Source organism: Rutidosis leptorrhynchoides, chromosome 8 (genome assembly GCF_046630445.1).
Source record: "Rutidosis leptorrhynchoides isolate AG116_Rl617_1_P2 chromosome 8, CSIRO_AGI_Rlap_v1, whole genome shotgun sequence".
Taxonomy (NCBI): domain Eukaryota; kingdom Viridiplantae; phylum Streptophyta; class Magnoliopsida; order Asterales; family Asteraceae; genus Rutidosis; species Rutidosis leptorrhynchoides.
The window spans coordinates 337,565,268-337,582,380 of record NC_092340.1 but is presented as its reverse complement, the minus strand read 5'-3'; the positions used below and the strand labels follow the sequence as shown (position 1 = coordinate 337,582,380).

General features: G+C 30.8%; 2 protein-coding genes across 2 annotated transcripts; one reads left to right on the top strand and one right to left on the bottom strand.

Annotated features, from left to right (window-relative positions):
* Positions 1-7,948: 7,948 nt before the first annotated feature.
* On the top strand, positions 7,949-10,095 carry LOC139864541 (early nodulin-like protein 18). Its single transcript, XM_071853124.1, has 2 exons — positions 7,949-8,322; positions 9,590-10,095. Exons 1-2 carry the CDS (start codon positions 8,115-8,117, stop codon positions 10,093-10,095), a joined length of 714 nt encoding a protein of 237 aa, XP_071709225.1. The 5' UTR covers positions 7,949-8,114.
* A 193-nt stretch (positions 10,096-10,288) lies between these two features.
* LOC139864540 (uncharacterized) lies at positions 10,289-16,817 on the bottom strand. Its single transcript, XM_071853122.1, has 11 exons — positions 16,542-16,817; positions 15,658-15,726; positions 15,072-15,167; positions 14,854-14,978; positions 14,006-14,201; positions 13,656-13,831; positions 12,262-12,391; positions 11,869-12,029; positions 11,536-11,594; positions 10,862-10,961; positions 10,289-10,478 (listed from the first exon to the last, which is right to left on the bottom strand). The coding sequence occupies exons 1-11, from the start codon at positions 16,815-16,817 to the stop codon at positions 10,289-10,291; spliced, it is 1,578 nt and encodes a 525-aa protein (XP_071709223.1).
* Positions 16,818-17,113: the final 296 nt, after the last annotated feature.

The window sequence follows — 17,113 nt, the reverse complement described above, 5'->3', positions numbered from 1 at the left end:
GATCACGTTAAGTAATCTAGTACTTAAAAACACGTTGTAAGGCATTAACGAAAGTAATTAACATAATTAATGACCCCAGAATATAATCTATCTCAGTACGCACAAATACGCAGTTTCGTGAATGAAATAAATATAAATAAAAGTCGAAAAAGTAGGGTCGTTACAATATACATATATATACTAGTTTTATGAGATCGTGCGTTGCACGACATTTATATAAATTTGTAGTCGATAACTTTATATTGATACTTATGTCAAATGTATAATACAATTAGAATTAAAAAAACCTTTATTATTGTTAACATTTGTAGCGAAAACATTATTATTGAATACTAACACATAGATTATGAGTCCGTCCGTTGAAATCATTTTAACTTCAATTGACAAATAATCGATAAAAAATAATTAACAAAAATATTTAAATGAAAAACAAAAAAAAAGAATTTAAAAACATAAAATAGTATAGTTATTTTAATACAAAAATAATATAGAAAACTAAAAGAAATTTAATTTAACACTCCTATACTCACAATAATTAAGTACGTGTTATAATTCAGTAGGCTTATAACTACCTTTAATGGTTATAAGAACAAAGAGAGAAAAAGAGAGAAGAAGGAGAGAAGAAATATTGATATTGATATTTCAAGAGAAAAATGGTGCACCTTAAATGGCTACCATACATGTCTATTTATAGCATAAAATATTACTATGCAAGAAATATAATAATAATAAAATTAACATCCAATCTAGATATTTTATAACACTCCCCCTTGGATGACAATTTTATTAGAGAATAACTAGTACTGCCTCGTTAAAAACCTTGCTAAAGAAAACCCATTGGGATAAAACTTTAGCTAAGGGAAAAAGAGTGCAGCATAGAGTTGACTCCCCCTCAAGTAGGCAACGTCTGAGTTGTTACATCTTCTGAACATGCCTCATGTCAATATTATGAACGTGTGTTCTGAAAATAGCAGTTGGCAGTGCTTTGGTATAAAGATCAGCAGAGTTGTTGATTGAACGTATCTCATTTTAATCTGGTTGTCTTTTACGAGATCTTGAGTATATGAGAAGAATCTGAGGTTTTCATCTGAAACTGTATCATCTAAATCTTTTATGTACAAGTTTAGCCCCTGTGATTTGTCTACAGTCTCCTTCATGGTTTGCTCAAACCCTTGTTTCAATTCCTATTCTCTTGTAGTCTTTTCTGAGCCTTACCAACATACCATTCTTTTCCATCAAACTTATGACCGTTAAGACCGTTTATAGCTTTAGCGCCTCGTCAGCATTTATGTTTTGTTCTGTCATTTTTGATACTCTTCTTTCATTTGTATTATGTAAGCTGTATTATCTTCATAGATAGTTGTTACGCTTTTATAGCGTTCTAGTCCACAAGAATCAATAATGATTTGTATCATTGATCTTAACTAAAATCATTCCCGAGTAGCTTCATGTAATGCAATCACTTCGGCATGATTTGATGATGTTGCAACAAGTGTTTGTTTTGAGAACGTCATGATATTGCGGTGCCTCCATTTAGGAATACATATCCAGTTTGAGATTTAGCTTTATGTAGATCGGATAAATAATCTGCATCTGTATAACCAAACAAATCTTGTTTCGAGTTGTTAGAATAAAATAATTATAAATCAGTAGTTCCCCGAAGGTATCAAACTATTTGTTTGATCCCATTCCAATGTCTTTTGGTAGGGGCTGAGCTGAACCTTGTCAACAAATTAACTGCAAAAGAAATGTCAGATCTTGTATAATCTATAAGATACATAAGAACCTCAATTGCACTAAAATATAGAACTTCCGATCTGTTAAAATTTTCATGATCTTCGCAGGGATGAAATAGATCAGTGTCAATATTGAGTGATCTAACAACAATGAGTTTGTCTTTAAAAAAAAATGTTTTAAAATCTTTTCGGTATAAGTTGTTTGATGTACAAGTAAACCATTAGGCATATGCTCAATTTGCAATCCAAGGTAATACTTGGTTTTTTCAAGATCTTTCATTTCAAAATAATTCTTTAGAAGTTGAATGATTTCATAGATCTCTTTATTTGTTCATATGATGTTAAGAACATTGACATAAACAACTACGATCTCATATCCGAACATTGTTTTTATAAAACATACGTGCAAAATAAGTTTATTTTTATACCCTTTTTTTTTTATCAAGTAGTCATTTAATCGGTTATACCACATACGTCCCGTTTGTATAAACCCACTTAGAAATCTTTGTGATTTAATGGAATATATTCCCTTGGGTTTTACATTAGATGCTTATGATACCTTAACCCTTTAGGTATATTCATATATATCACTATTAAGTGATCCATACAGATAAGTAGTAACAACATTCATGAGATGCATTTAAATAACTACCAGGTTGATTAAGTATCTAATAAGTAATTGTATCCATTACAGGAGGATAATTTTTCCTCCTAATTCATTTCTGGTCTTTGTGGGAAATATTGAGTTACAAGTCTAGTTTTGCCTTGTAACTTCATTTGCACATTTCTTTTCGGATAAAAATTCATTTGTATCCCATACGTTTCACATCTTTAAAAGTGATAACGATTGATCCGAAAACTTTTCTTTTATCGAGCGATTCTAATTCAGCTCTTATTGCTCCTTTCCATTGAGCTCAATCATGTCCATTTTGTATATTCAATGACAGATTTTAGTTCCAGATCATCATCTTTATTCATGATGTCATTGTAACATTATATGAAAATATCTCATAGAGATTTTAGTTTCATTTCGGTTCCATAATATTGCATAATTTATCGCAATTTTAGTATTTACATTTATCAATATCCTCTGCAGAAGGAATATTGATTTGTGGTTCTTCTTGAACACTTTTTCTTACCTCATTATCAGCTGATTTTCTTTTTCGAGGATTTTTATCTTCGGAACCAATTGATCTTCCACGTTTGATGCGTGGTAAAGACTCAACAGTGACATTATTGCCAGCTTTTGGAATTTCAGTTCGAGCTGGAGCATTTATCGCTGGTATATATGATTTAGTCACTTTTTTATATCTGTAAATGCATAAAGTAATTAATTTGCAAGTTCTTGCATATGCATTATTTTTGAACTTTCGTTTCACATTCTTTTGTGCGAGTTCAATATACCTTAATTGATGTTCACATCATGAAGCATCATTTTATTTTTTATTTTTATTTCTCCCCCTAATCTAGGGAACAATGTTTTATTAAAATGACAATCAGCAAAACGTGCTGTAAAAACATCACCCATCATGGGTTCAATATATCTTATGATTGAAGATGTTTTATATCCAAAATATATTATCATCTTTCTTTGAAGAACCATTTTATTGTGTTGTGGTGATACAATTGGAACATACACTGCACAACCAATGTTTTAAGGTAGAAAATATTTGGCTCTTGGCCAAAATCAAGTATTAAGTGAAAATATTTACGACTTCCACATGGTATAATGCGAATTAATGTCGCAGCATGTAAATTTACATGTCCACATATAAATATTGAGAGATTTGTACTCATTATCAATTGTCTAGTTATTAGCTGTAAGCGTTTATCTATTGATTCAGCTAAACCAATTTTGTGTATGCACATGAGCAACTGGATGTTCAACAACAATCCCTGTAGATATATAATGATCATTAAATGCTTGAGATGTTAACTCACCAGGATTATCAAGTCTCATCCTTTTAATGGTGTAATCAGAATAATGTGTTCTCAATTTAATAATTTGTGCAAGAAACTTTGCAAATGCCATATTACGGCTTGATAACATACAAATATGAGACCATCCGCTAGATGCGTCTATTAGAACCATGAAATATCAAAATGGTTCACATGATGGATGAATTGGTTCATATATCTTACCTTGAATTCTTTCAAGAAACATTTGTGATTCTTTTTCACAATATACTTTTCATTAATCACCATATGTGCTTTCCATTAATCACCATATGTGTTTTTTTTTTTTTTTTTTTTTTTTTTTTTTTTTTAAATCACCATATGTGTTTTTTTTTTTTTTATCATATATCCTTTTCACCATATACGCTTTTAATCATATGCGCTGTGTTTTTCACCATATGCGCTTTTAATCATATGCGATTTTCATCATATGCGTTGTGCTTTTCATCATATTCGCTTTTTATCATATGCGCTTATCATATGCGATGCGCTTTTTATCATATGCGCTTTTTTATGTGAATAGTAAATTAATTAATTTCGTTTTACTATTCATATGAATTAATTTAGATTTACTATTTTGTTAATTGAGTAATATATATATACATCATATACTTGTGACTCCGAAGGCTCAAATGAATTTGACCATATAGTTATACGTTGTACCTTGCACATTAATTTTCAGTAGAAGCTTTAGATGCATATTATTTTCAGTAGAAGCTTTAGATGCACTTTTTTTTTTAATCACCAAATACCACAAACACTTTGTTTGCGTTTGTTCATAGTCATCAATGAAAACCATTTTCTTTAATTTTATTTTATGCAATAAAATTAACGCATCATTATTCTTTTCAAAAACAATAATCTATTGTTATTGTTCACTTGTGCCATGTTTAACAACAAAAGTCAACAACCTCTGTCTTGTTTGTTGTGGCAACCAAAAACAACCTTTGCTTTTGTTACCGAGAATCCAAGACCAAAAAACAATTAATTTTTAATTAATCTTTTATCAAAACCATAAATGATTTTATTGATCTACGTTGATATGGCCATAAAGAATTGACGGCTGACCTACTTTTGTAAGTGTATTTCGGCTATCATCCCGAAAACGCACAACGACCTTTTTTTTTTTTTTTATGAACTATTTGTTTCATATCTAGCTTAGGCAATTATTGTGAACATTTGGTCCCTATAAGAGCATTTATTTTTTAGACTTTTAGTTGATTTGTACTTGTCACAATTAGGGATAGCACCCGCGGGTCGTGGATGCGGATCCATTGGATCCATCACCCGTACCCGCGGATTTTTTTTAAGAGACATCCAATTGAACCCTTGTTCGTTGAAACAATTTGACTATATTTTTACTCCCCATTATTAAACGGGCCATTTTGATGCACACTCTTAAAAAATATTTTGTTTTTTAAGTTTTATTATTCAACCTCCTTTTTTCAACGGTCACGTTTTTAACAAAACATTTGACAAGTTTGGAAAAAAGTTTTTTATTGATTATCATCAAAAGTTTTCTATTGTCACTCTACTGGATGGAATTATGGCATACAACCAAAATTGCAACCCAACACTACATAAGAACAAAAAGGTTGTTTTTAATTAACATATGTATATGTGTTAAACTCGGAATAATAATAACTTATTTTAGAAAATTAACATAAGACATGTTGAAACATTTTTGTCACATTTAGCTCATCAAGTCTAATACTTATCATTGATAGATTTTATCACGTCTAGGAGTTGTTTACTTTTTTCTTGTATTAAGTCCTACTTTCATTTACCTTTGTTTGGAAAAAAAGTTTTTTTTTTTTTGCTTTCCCCCTTTCTGTAAAACTCATTTAAACACTTTCTTTCTTTTTTTTTTTTAAAAAAAAAAACTTCCTTTTTTTTACGTTACCCGTAAATTATAAATATATAAAAAAAAACTTTTGTTTAAATTTTTTTTCTAGTTTTTAAAAGGCCACTTGACCAATTTTTTAATTCTTTCACAACACCTGATATCGTGATCGTGACCTTTCACCAAAGCAAGAGATATTCTTGATAAACTAAACACGGACTCGTGTTTGAAATTGTCGGCCACAAAAAAATTCATTTGATAAAAGTATATTTTTTTTTTTTAGTTATAGAAGGAGACCGCTTCATTTTCAATACTTCATTTTTTTGACAAAAAACTATTCCATTTTACCATCCCTTTTTTTTTTCTTTCTTGCTTTAACTTTTAAGATATACTTTTAATAAAAATACAAACTACTTTTTCTTATTTTAACTTTTAAGATTTACTTTTAATAAAAATACAAACTACTTTTTGTATTTTAACTTTTAAGATTTACTTTTAATAAAAGTACAAACTACTTTTTCTTATTTTAACTTTTAAGATTTACTTTTAATAAAAATACAAACTATTTTTTTATTTTAACTTTTAAAATTATAAATTTAAGAATAAACATTAGTATGCATGAAATAAATAATGATTAATTGCATAAGTAATCATAAATGTTAGATAACATATAAAGACCCCGTCGTATTCGTATTGATCGGAATTAATCTCGACCCATGGTACCGTATTGTCAAATGACGTGTTGCGTACATAAAGTACCGTGTTGTCAAATGACGTGTTGCGTACAATCATGAGGTCTTATTAACATAAATATAAATGTTAGTGAAGTTAATAAGAGTTAGATTACAGAAAATATAATTCAGGTGGTATAACCGACCATATATAACTTAAATAACATAAATATAAATGTTAGTGAAGTTAGTAAAAGTTAGATTACAGAAATATAATTCATGTGGTATAACCGACCATATATAACTTAAATAACATAAATATAAATGTTAGTGAAGTTAGTAAAAGTTAGATTACAGAAATATAATTCAGGTGGTATAACCGACCATATATAACTTAAATAACATAATTCAGGTGGTATAACCGACCATATATAACTTAAATAACATAAATATAAATGTTAGTGAAGTTAGTAAAAGTTAGATTACAGAAATATAATTCAGGTGGTATAACCGACCATATATAACTTAAATAACATAAATATAAATGTTAGTAGTCCAAAATTTGATATATTCGAGTCTGAAAATTATTAATAATTTCATACCTTGATTAGTGATTCGTGATCGTTTGAGATATCTTTTAATTACACTAAGCTTTTCGTGCTGATAACGTGTTATAATTCAGTAGGCTTATAACTACCTTTAATGGTTATAAGAACAAAGAGAGAAAAAGAGAGAAGAAGGAGAGAAGAAATATTGATATTGATATTTCAAGAGAAAAATGGTGCACCTTAAATGGCTACCATACATGTCTATTTATAGCATAAAATATTACTATGCAAGAAATATAATAATAATAAAATTAACATCCAATCTAGATATTTTATAACAGTACGTATATCAAATATACCATTCACATTTTATCAGTCGAGTATGAGTCGAATGGGTTGCCTGTTCATCGATATTATTGACAAATAATATTAATATAGTTATTATAATATCTTATAATATTTGTCGTGGTTAATATTAATTTAATAATGTAATATTATATGACATGTGGCATGATTTAATCAGAATTTGACACGACGCGCTTTATATATATATATATATATATATATATATATATATATATATATATATATATATATATATATATATATATATATATATATATATATATATATATGGAGAGGATCCAATGAGAACTTTTTAGTGTGAGAACTCTAGAAACTCCAAAATACACTGAAATTCGAGGAAAAAAGTAGCGGGAGAGCAAAAAACAAGGAATTCGAGCAAAGAAAAAAACAGGGGTGAGCAAATTTTTTTTTTTTTGTTCGAATTACCAAAATGTAGAACACAAATTTGTTCAAATTTCAATTTTTTTGTTCGAATTCCTTGTATTCTACATTTTTTTGTTTGAATTTTAAAAATGTAAAACACAAAATTGTTCGAATTTCACCATTTTTCTTCGAATTTCACATTTTTGTTTGCCCGCCTTTTTTTTTTTTCGAATTTCAACTTTTTTGTTCGAATACCTTGTTTTTTGCTCGAATTTCTTGTTTTTCACTCGCCCGCCACTTTTTATGCTAGAATTTCAGTGTATTTTGGTGTATTTTGAAGTTCTCAGGGTTCTCACACAACAAAAGTTCTCATTTAACCCCTTAATATATATATATATATATATATATATATATATAATATTAAATATAAAAGATAAGATATATTCTTTGAAAAATAAACGATAAAAGATATATATTCTCTCTGTTTCTCTACCTCTCTTATCTCTTATATAATACTCAAAAAATAGTAAATTTAATGAACAGAAAGCAGGTGGTTGTGTATACCCAAAGAAAGGAACTACAAACTTGTTGCATTCACTCCAAAACTAAATCATAGAATAGAAAGAGAGAAATGAAAGAATGGAAGAAATTATGGATGGTGATGGTACAATTTATGATTATAAGTGAGGTGATAATCAGCAACGGAAAATGGGGTGTCACTGGATACAAAAACTACACAGTTGGAGATGATAATGGTTGGTTTGATAAACTTGAAAAGTCAAGTGTTGATTATCAAAAATGGGCTTCTTCTAAAACATTTTCTCTTGGTGATTTCCTTAGTATGTACTACTAATCTCTCTCTATTAATTGATCTTTAATTTATTTAGTAAAACTTTAAATTTAAATTGTTTTTGTTTCTTCTTTAATTATGGGAATCATCTAGATCGATTATTAGTAATGTATGAACATGAATATGCCTTAGATACATATCTACCTAAAGGGTTTATCTTCGGAAACTTGTAAATAATTTATTAATTCATAGGTTTAATTTACCATCGTACTCGTAATTCATAAGATAAAGATTAGTATGTAACAAGAAATAAGATGAGATTACTATGTTGGATTACTTTCACAGATCTTGAAAGAAAAATAAATCTTGATTATACTCCATCTTTTGTATATATTATTTTTTAATTCGAATTAATATGTTGTTTCATACTACAAAATTCAGCTAAAACTATTCGTAAAAAAAAATTACTCCGTAATATATTTAAGTGACCTCGTATGAAAAAAAAAATTCAATGGAATTATTGATCTACTTGTTGGACTATTTTTACATATTCAAATTTACAATATATAAAATATAATAATATAAGTATTTCATGTAGTATTGAATTCTCCCTTTTACAGTTTTAATCATGTATTTAGTTGCTATAAGAAGATACATATGATTTTGAGAAGTTGTACGTAATTAAATTATTTTTATCTTGAGAAATAAGAAAAGCCTCCAGTCTTTTTTTTTTTCTAAAAAAAAAAAAAAAACATAACTAGTGGATCACATAGACTGACATGTTGTGAATGTTAGTGTCAGCTTTTCATGATTGCAAAGTAGTTTAAAACAGCTGGATTTTAATAACAGATTAAGGGTGCGTTTGATAAAACTGAATGATTTAGTGCTGAATAGTTCAGAATCTGAATGGTTCAGAGCCTCTGAATAAAGTTTGATCTGAATGAAAATAAGCTGTTTGATAATCATTTAAAATGAACGATATGAACTGAGTAAAACTACCTTATTAACGTGTTACATTGGTAAAAAATTTAATATACTTGTTAGTTAAGTGATCATATTTCAGGACAATATTACAGAAAATTTAGGCTCTTAATGGTTAAGAAAGTGTTTATGCTCTGAATGGTTCAGAGCTTAATTCTGAACCATTCAGCACCATATGTCATTCAGAGGTCAGAAACAAACGCACTGAATGCTGAATGGTTCAACATTCAGCGCTGAACCATTCCATTAAGAGGTAAACAAACGTCACTTTCTTACGAGTATACGTTTCTCACTTTAAATAATTTGTTTTTAATTTCTTACTTATGAACATGCAGTTTTCAACACGGATAATAACCACACAGTTGTACAAACATACAACTCCACCATCTACACCCTCTGTGATGACAGCAATGCACTTGATAACGACACCTTCCAATACGCATCACCAGATCCCTCGGCTGCCGCGGTTCACCCTGTGTCCGTAGCCGTTCCCCTCCTTAAGGTCGGGCCCACATATTTCTTCTCAAGTGACTATGACGGTGAGCAATGCAACAATGGTCAACATTTCAGTATCAATGTCACTCAAGGTCAAGGGTTGCCGCCAAGTTTAAGGACTCCATCACCAGACACCGCCCCTGGTCCGGTGAGTGAAGAATCTGGTGACGATACAGTACCGGCCACAACGGTCCCGGCTAACTTTGATCACCCTAAAAACATTACCAGTGATGACACTGCCGATGATGAAAGTGATGATGGCGGGAACAAGAAATCGAATGGGGTGAATACACAAACCTCAACATGGATTTTGATTCTGTTTGGGTTACTCTATACTTGTTTGTAGACTAAGGATTTTTTTTTATATTCGTGCTGTAATATTATTATTTGTGATTATATTAAAGGGTAAGCGATTAGAGACTGTAGTGATGTTGTGGGGTGAGTCGATACAGACACGATTGTTAAGTTAAACATTATATAGAAAATAATGAACATGTTCGATTTGTGAGTTCTATAATTTCGGGAGTGTTTTTTGTTGTCTATCTGTATCGTTGCTTCTGTTTTGTCAATGGGGAAAAGTGTGTGTTGCGTGAGGAGCTATATATACATATCAAGACAAGAACGAAAGCAGCGAAAATTATTGTTGGCGAGTTTGATGAATTTTGATTCCAGTGTGGTGCTGGTATGCATATGCTTGTTGAAGCAAATCGATCCCCAGATTGTTTGCGCCTGTTATGGGAGACAATGCTATCAGATCGTTATTAACTATGATGTAGATGTCTAAATTCAAAAGCTGGAACATTAAAAGGGGCCAAATAGTACGTTTCTATAAGTTCAAAAATAATTTTGAAGTTGACTATAAGGATCGTGGATGCTTCTGACTGAATTTGGAATAATAGGATTGATTGTGTGGCTATAAACCAACCTTTTTGTAACTACTTTATATAAGATTCTTCTGTGTCATGGTCCATCTTTGTACCATATTCATTCCGTGTTTGCCACATTTTAACAAGAACAAAAAAAAAGGAGGCGTAACAGATAGAGTTGACAATCAAGTGGCTAATAACTTCAAGTAATACACTAACATATATAGCAAGTATATGAGAACATACCCGAAGATGCCCTGAATTGAGTTCCATAAAGATGTAGTAGGTTTGTTGCTACTGGATGAATCTCCTTTATGTTTGTTACCAAAATTATAATTATCGTGGCCTCCTGCAAAAAAAAAAAGAACATCAAATACAATGCATGTGATGATATGATTATATCTAATTGACACAATATTGTCTGCCTAGACAACATTTAGCTTTAAGGAACAAGCTCATATAAAATCTGATGGACATGAGAAGATACATGTGACATTTGTATATATACTTACGTATGAACGGGTGATGTAAAATCTAGCTAAATGGGGGCCAAACAGGGAAAGTAGTCCAATTTGTACTTTCAACGCACGCATCAAGCTAAATCATTTCATCATTTTACTTTATAAAATATGATTACTATCGTAGTGCAAGTGCCTTTATATAATCATATATAGCGTGCTAACTATTTATTTAAGATAAATTGAAAAGAGAATAAAAATTGTTTGCTGGTTAACCCACCCAACCCTACGAATTTTCACATGTTACCCAAACCGCCCATTTTACAACCTCTATGGGAAGTTAAATTTGGTCCATCAGCACCCTAAATTTTCACTGCACTGCCAGCATTATCTTTAACTTTCTTTGTAGAGAGTACAAAAGGTATTGTGAACTTGAAAAACAAACAAGTAAACAAATGATACCTGTAAACTTATGATGTCTTAATGCTGCTAACTTTTCAACAAGTAGACGCTCCTCATTGCTAACAACAACGGCGACATGGAATCATAGGGTTAGAAAATATAAATTAAAGTAGTTCTCCTAACAGTTTGAAAAATGGAAGTTCTAAACCGAACAGAATTGACTTAAGGACTATCCTTTTATCCTATGGTAGAGTAATGATTGTCTACATCTCACCTCCCCTCCCCCGACCCCCATATTTGACATTTGTCGAATTGGGTATTGTTGTTGTTGTATTTGATTTCAGGACTATCGAACAATTAAAGCATATTACAGTTAAGGTAAGAAAAGTTTACCTGATGTATTTGGGGATCTGAACATTCACAATGAAATGATGATGTCCTCTAACAGAAGGCTTTTTTATATCTGGAACTCCCATTTTCGACAGTTTTATTGTTTCCCCAGGCTGAATCCCACAAGGAACATTAAGATCTTTTAGACCATCCACCGTTTCAACCTAATTTATAAACATTATTTAACTCAGAACTGCAAATAAAAGCTAAAATGCTATTACTCGTAAAATACACACAGACACACACATAACCTATCTATATAATGTTTGATTTATACCTTACTACGATATCAGTTTCTACCCTTAACTGATTTCGGTATTAAAAATCATATACACGAAAAATCATGATAAAAACAAAGTTGAATGTACATTTAATTGGTGTCAGATCACGTGTTACCTTAATGACAGTACCTAATATTGCCTGGGAGTAATCAATATTAATATCTGAGTAAAGATCAAGACCGTCCCTCCGTATTCCATGCTTTTGGCTAACGTGAAGGACTAAATACAAATCACCAACTCTATCCCTGCATGCAAAATAAAGAGTATCACCAGCTTGTAATGTAAAAGAAACAAGCAATAAAAAAAAATAGTCTAAATACCAAAGTATAACCAGCTAATAATGTATGAACCTCATAATCATTATATTCTAAAAGCTGGGATATAAAAGCAGTTCTCTCAGGTCCGATTCATGCAAGTTTAAATTCCTGATGGCCTATTGTTAAAAGAACACCCTTAAAAATTGAGGAAAATAAAGAAGACATATAGATAGATGTTCTAATTCTTTATTTTCAAAAGCTAGATTTTTATGGTAATAATATAAATTTGAGAACCATTTTCGACACACTAGTTATTATACTATATACTACTCCGTATATAACATTTGTGAGATGGAAAGTCTTTTATTACTTTCTAGATAACAAGTACTTATATAACTAAATGCGGGAGACACTTTAACGATGGTTTGTTTACTAAAATCGTTCTGTAGATTTGGACTTGGAAGACATGTCTCAGGCTGTTATCTCATCTGTCTTTTTGACTGTTCTTTTCTCCATTCTCATTTTTCCTTTTAACTGTTCGTTTTACAATTCGCATATTTTTCAATTTCCTTTTCCATTTTTTTTGTTTCGTTTTCTCCTCCCACTCGTTTACCAACGATGCAAGGTTGCAAAAATCATTACTTGGGGAGTACTCGGTCGGGTGTTTTTAAAGAGTACATGGATGTTGACCAAGTTTGACTTTGACTGATTTTGACCGAGTTTTGGCTGAGTTTTGACCAATTTTCCGAATGATACTGAGTTTGGCCAATTTTTGACCGAGTACTCGCCGAGTTGAAAAATCCGAGAACTCACCGAGTAATTCCGAGTTTTGTAACAGTGCTATGAAATATCTGTTAGTTAAATATATATATATACTCTTTATTAAAACCCCACCATAAGCAGCGTGCAGAACGTACATACTTCAATAATTATTTAAAAAAACAACAGAAATTTGTACAATAGTTTTTCTGCGTGCAGCCAACACAGCCCGTTTCGATCCTTTACAAAAAATACCCATTTTAACCCAGACCCATTTTGACCGGTTATCCAACCTACCCATCTTCCCACAAATAAACTTAGCGTCGAATGTCAAACACTCAAACTATTACTAAATTATCTCACTATTACCTAGATAGGTTACATATGCTATTGAAAATAGTTCAAAGTTCACATTACTAAGCTCTAGATCTAACAGTGTATCATACAAATGTAAAAATAGGTATTCATCTAAAAGTCAGAGGTAAAAACAAACCTTCTCTTATCAACATTACCCTCGCCTTCTATTCGCATCGTGGACTCATCACTCACGCCAGCAGGGATGGTCACTTTGACACTTCTAGGTGACTGGACATTACCTTCGCCATGACAATACTTGCAGTATTCAGTTATGATCTTACCATCACCACCACACGTTGAGCAACTAGACACCTATAATTAAGATCTAACACATAAGTTCACAATTAATGGAGAACCTTTCACTCTTATGTGTTAATGTCACATAATAAGATCTTATATTTTCTCCAATTAAACAAAAAAATTAATGAATAAGGTGCCGTATAAATTGAGAAGACAACTTATATATTAATAAAACTCAATATATACCTGAGACATTACACCAAATGGTGTTTTCTGTGTTTCTACAAATGCTCCTTTACCTCCACAGCGTTTACATGGTACAATACAAGTGTTTGATTTAGCTCCTGTTCCGCTACAAATATCACATGTCTCGATACAAGAAATTTCGATGTCCCGTTTAGCTCCAAATATTGACTCTTCAAAGCTCAGAAATATATCGTGCCTGAAAATTATTGAATCATATAACTCGATGAGCTGTAACTCGCCAAAGAGAAAGTCAAAGAATAAATCAACTATTGAATGGAATTGAACGACACAAGGTTAATGCCTTGTGATCATAAAGTGAAAGGACCAGAAAGACACGTTATCATTGGCTACATGGCCCTCGCTATTATCATCAAATCATGATATTCAGATTTAAAAAAAAAAAAAAAAAGTTATTTCCTTTATTATGTCTTCTGCATTTCGAGTGGACATGCAACAGCTGCTTACTACATATTCAATAGATCAATAACAGGTATAACAGGTAACCTATTATAACTGCTAGTTATTTCAAGATAAATGTTCACACATAAAATATTATATACAAAATAGCAATCATACGAAACTGATCACTTGAACAAAGCACTTTCAACAATCTGGTCATATAATAAACCTCATGGAAATTACATATAAGTTAAAACCAGGAAATCAACTAGAATTTGAAAACAAAAATTAGATAAACTTGTAATCCAAATTGATAATATTTATTTTATGTCACTTATATATACATCGCTTTACACAAGTACTGGAAATTGGAGAACGTAGTGACAACGTGCATAATCTTTGCTTAAAATATTATTCTAAACAATTTCTGTTATCAAATTACAAATTACCAGATATTCAAGGAAATGATGTTCTTGCTTCTAGAGTTGAAATTATTGCCTCCTGAATCATCCATACCACTAAAAAACCCATTTGAATCTCCAAAGAAGGAGTCAAACACATCAAATGAGTCCACCTATCAGGAAATATTCCCAAAAATTTCAAAATAAGAATACAATGCAAAATATACATATACTGGTAATGGTATCCCAGTTTCATACAATCTTACCTCCTGGAAACCAGCACCATATCCATCGTATTCCCCTCGTAAACCTGCATCTCCATAGCGATCATATAATGATCTTTTCTCTTCATCTGATAAGACCTACAACAAAAAAATTTACACAAGCGATTTAAACTACTAAGTCCTAATTTAATACAGTTTATTTTAACAAACTGAGGTGCAACATGAACAAGCCCAAGGGAAGCTCTACCTCAAATTACAGTGTAAGTAGAGCTTGTAAGATAGACAGATGAAAACAGGTAGTTTTTAGTAAAGGTGATATAAGGTCAAATAGGTTGACCAGAAACAGAATTTTCTGTAAATAAACGGATATAAAAAACGCATAATGTTGTATAAGAAGTTAGCGTGATGGTTATGAGCGCGATAATTCCGAGTAGAGTCAAATTTTTTTTTTTTATAAATTTACAAGATTTAAGCATCATATATAAACACTACTGGAAACTTTCAGTTTGGCCTAGATATTACAACATGAAACCATTAAATTAAGTGTAATGATAATGTAGTCCAAAAGTAAGTGGAAAAAGGGGAAGTGAAGCCTTTTGAAAAGTCCGGGAATTCATGTTTATCATACCTCATACGCAGCACTTATTTCTTTGAACTTTTCTTCTGCCCCATATGACTTGTTCATATCTGGATGATACTGTTGCAATAGAGGCATAAAATGATGTCAGTACAGATTTCATATGAAGAATGTTTTAAATAACATAGTATTATCCAAAAAGACTACTGAAAATGGAGCAAGTAATTCACAAGACAATAAATAAATCATATATAAATCACTACAAAATTAACAATTCTTCAAAGATACATTTTCAGATGCGAAAGGATAACATTTGGTACCAAGGAGGACTTCATGGTCAGAATTCACACAAGCTTATAACATAGTTGCATTCTAATTGTCACTTAAGTATCAGCAAAGTTTATCAAGATCGTACAGATTCAAGTTATAAAAATGTTTTGAAGACCAGATTAGAGTTTTGAAATTTGTGGCTGCTCATCCCAATTTTTTCGAACATAATCTCACCATCAAGTAAAGTTAGATATAAGAAAGACAAACTTATTGGGATTTTTATAAACAGATATCATTTCAGATAAAACAATCATGCTCAAATAAGAAGAAATATTGTATACAGTATATATACAGATAAAATGGAAGGGAGACACTGTGAATTTGTCACATTCATTTAGTCAGACTGATATAATACAGAAAGACAAATATATACAGATATACATACAGATATCCAATATACATAACTGGTTATATGTAATGTACACTAAATATGAAGGTTATAATGAATTTCAAAACTAACAATTGTTCTAAATTCATTAGTGAAACCTAACAGTAATAGTAATTAGTACGAGTAATTAATTTAATTAATTATATAAAAATGTGAAGATGATAACTGGAATTAGGGGAAATGAAATTATGATAACGTAAGCAATTAATTAACAGACCTTACGAGCAAGTGATCGATAGGAGGTTTTGATTTGGTGTAACGTAGCGTTTTTACTAACATTAAGAAGTTTGTAATAATCGCTACTAGTTTTAGCAGCGGCACAAATTAATCGGCGACGAAAAGAAGAAGAAGAAGATGATGATGATGATGATGATGATGATGATGATGATCCAAAAGAACAAGTGTTTTTCAAAATTGGAAGTGTTGGTGAGAGCAAAATGGTATGATAAGGAAAAGGAGATTGAGAGGATTTAATCATGGAACCAGACACCATTCTTTCTTTCTCAGGTCTCAACAAACCTATTATCAGGGTTTTTCTTCTTCAGTTTAGTTTGATGGTGCTTAAAAAAATTACCAAATATTTTAGAATTTTGGTAAGGATGGGAGGAGTTAACACGCTTTAATGTGTTGTACAATATGACAACTGTCAATTTGAATGTCAGTTTGAAAGAGGCTAGTAACCGTTGTGTACAATATAATGACCTAACTTTTTCGTTAATTTTTTGCGTTAAATATTTACCAATCGTTGAATTATATGTTTTTCTGTAAGTAGTTAACAATCGTTAAGTT

Excerpts from the sequence above, each read along its gene's own strand:
- LOC139864541 (XM_071853124.1), top strand. The coding sequence starts at position 8,115 with ATGAAAGAATGGAAGAAATTATGGATGGTGATGGTACAATTTATGATT. Across the intron at positions 8,323-9,589 it reads TTCTCTTGGTGATTTCCTTA|TTTTCAACACGGATAATAAC; the intron begins GTATGTACTACT and ends ATGAACATGCAG.
- LOC139864540 (XM_071853122.1), bottom strand. The coding sequence starts at position 16,817 with ATGGTGTCTGGTTCCATGATTAAATCCTCTCAATCTCCTTTTCCTTAT. Across the intron at positions 12,392-13,655 it reads GGTAATGTTGATAAGAGAAG|GGATAGAGTTGGTGATTTGT; the intron begins GTTTGTTTTTAC and ends TTTTGCATGCAG. Across the intron at positions 10,962-11,535 it reads AAGACATCATAAGTTTACAG|GCCACGATAATTATAATTTT; the intron begins GTATCATTTGTT and ends TTTTTGCAGGAG.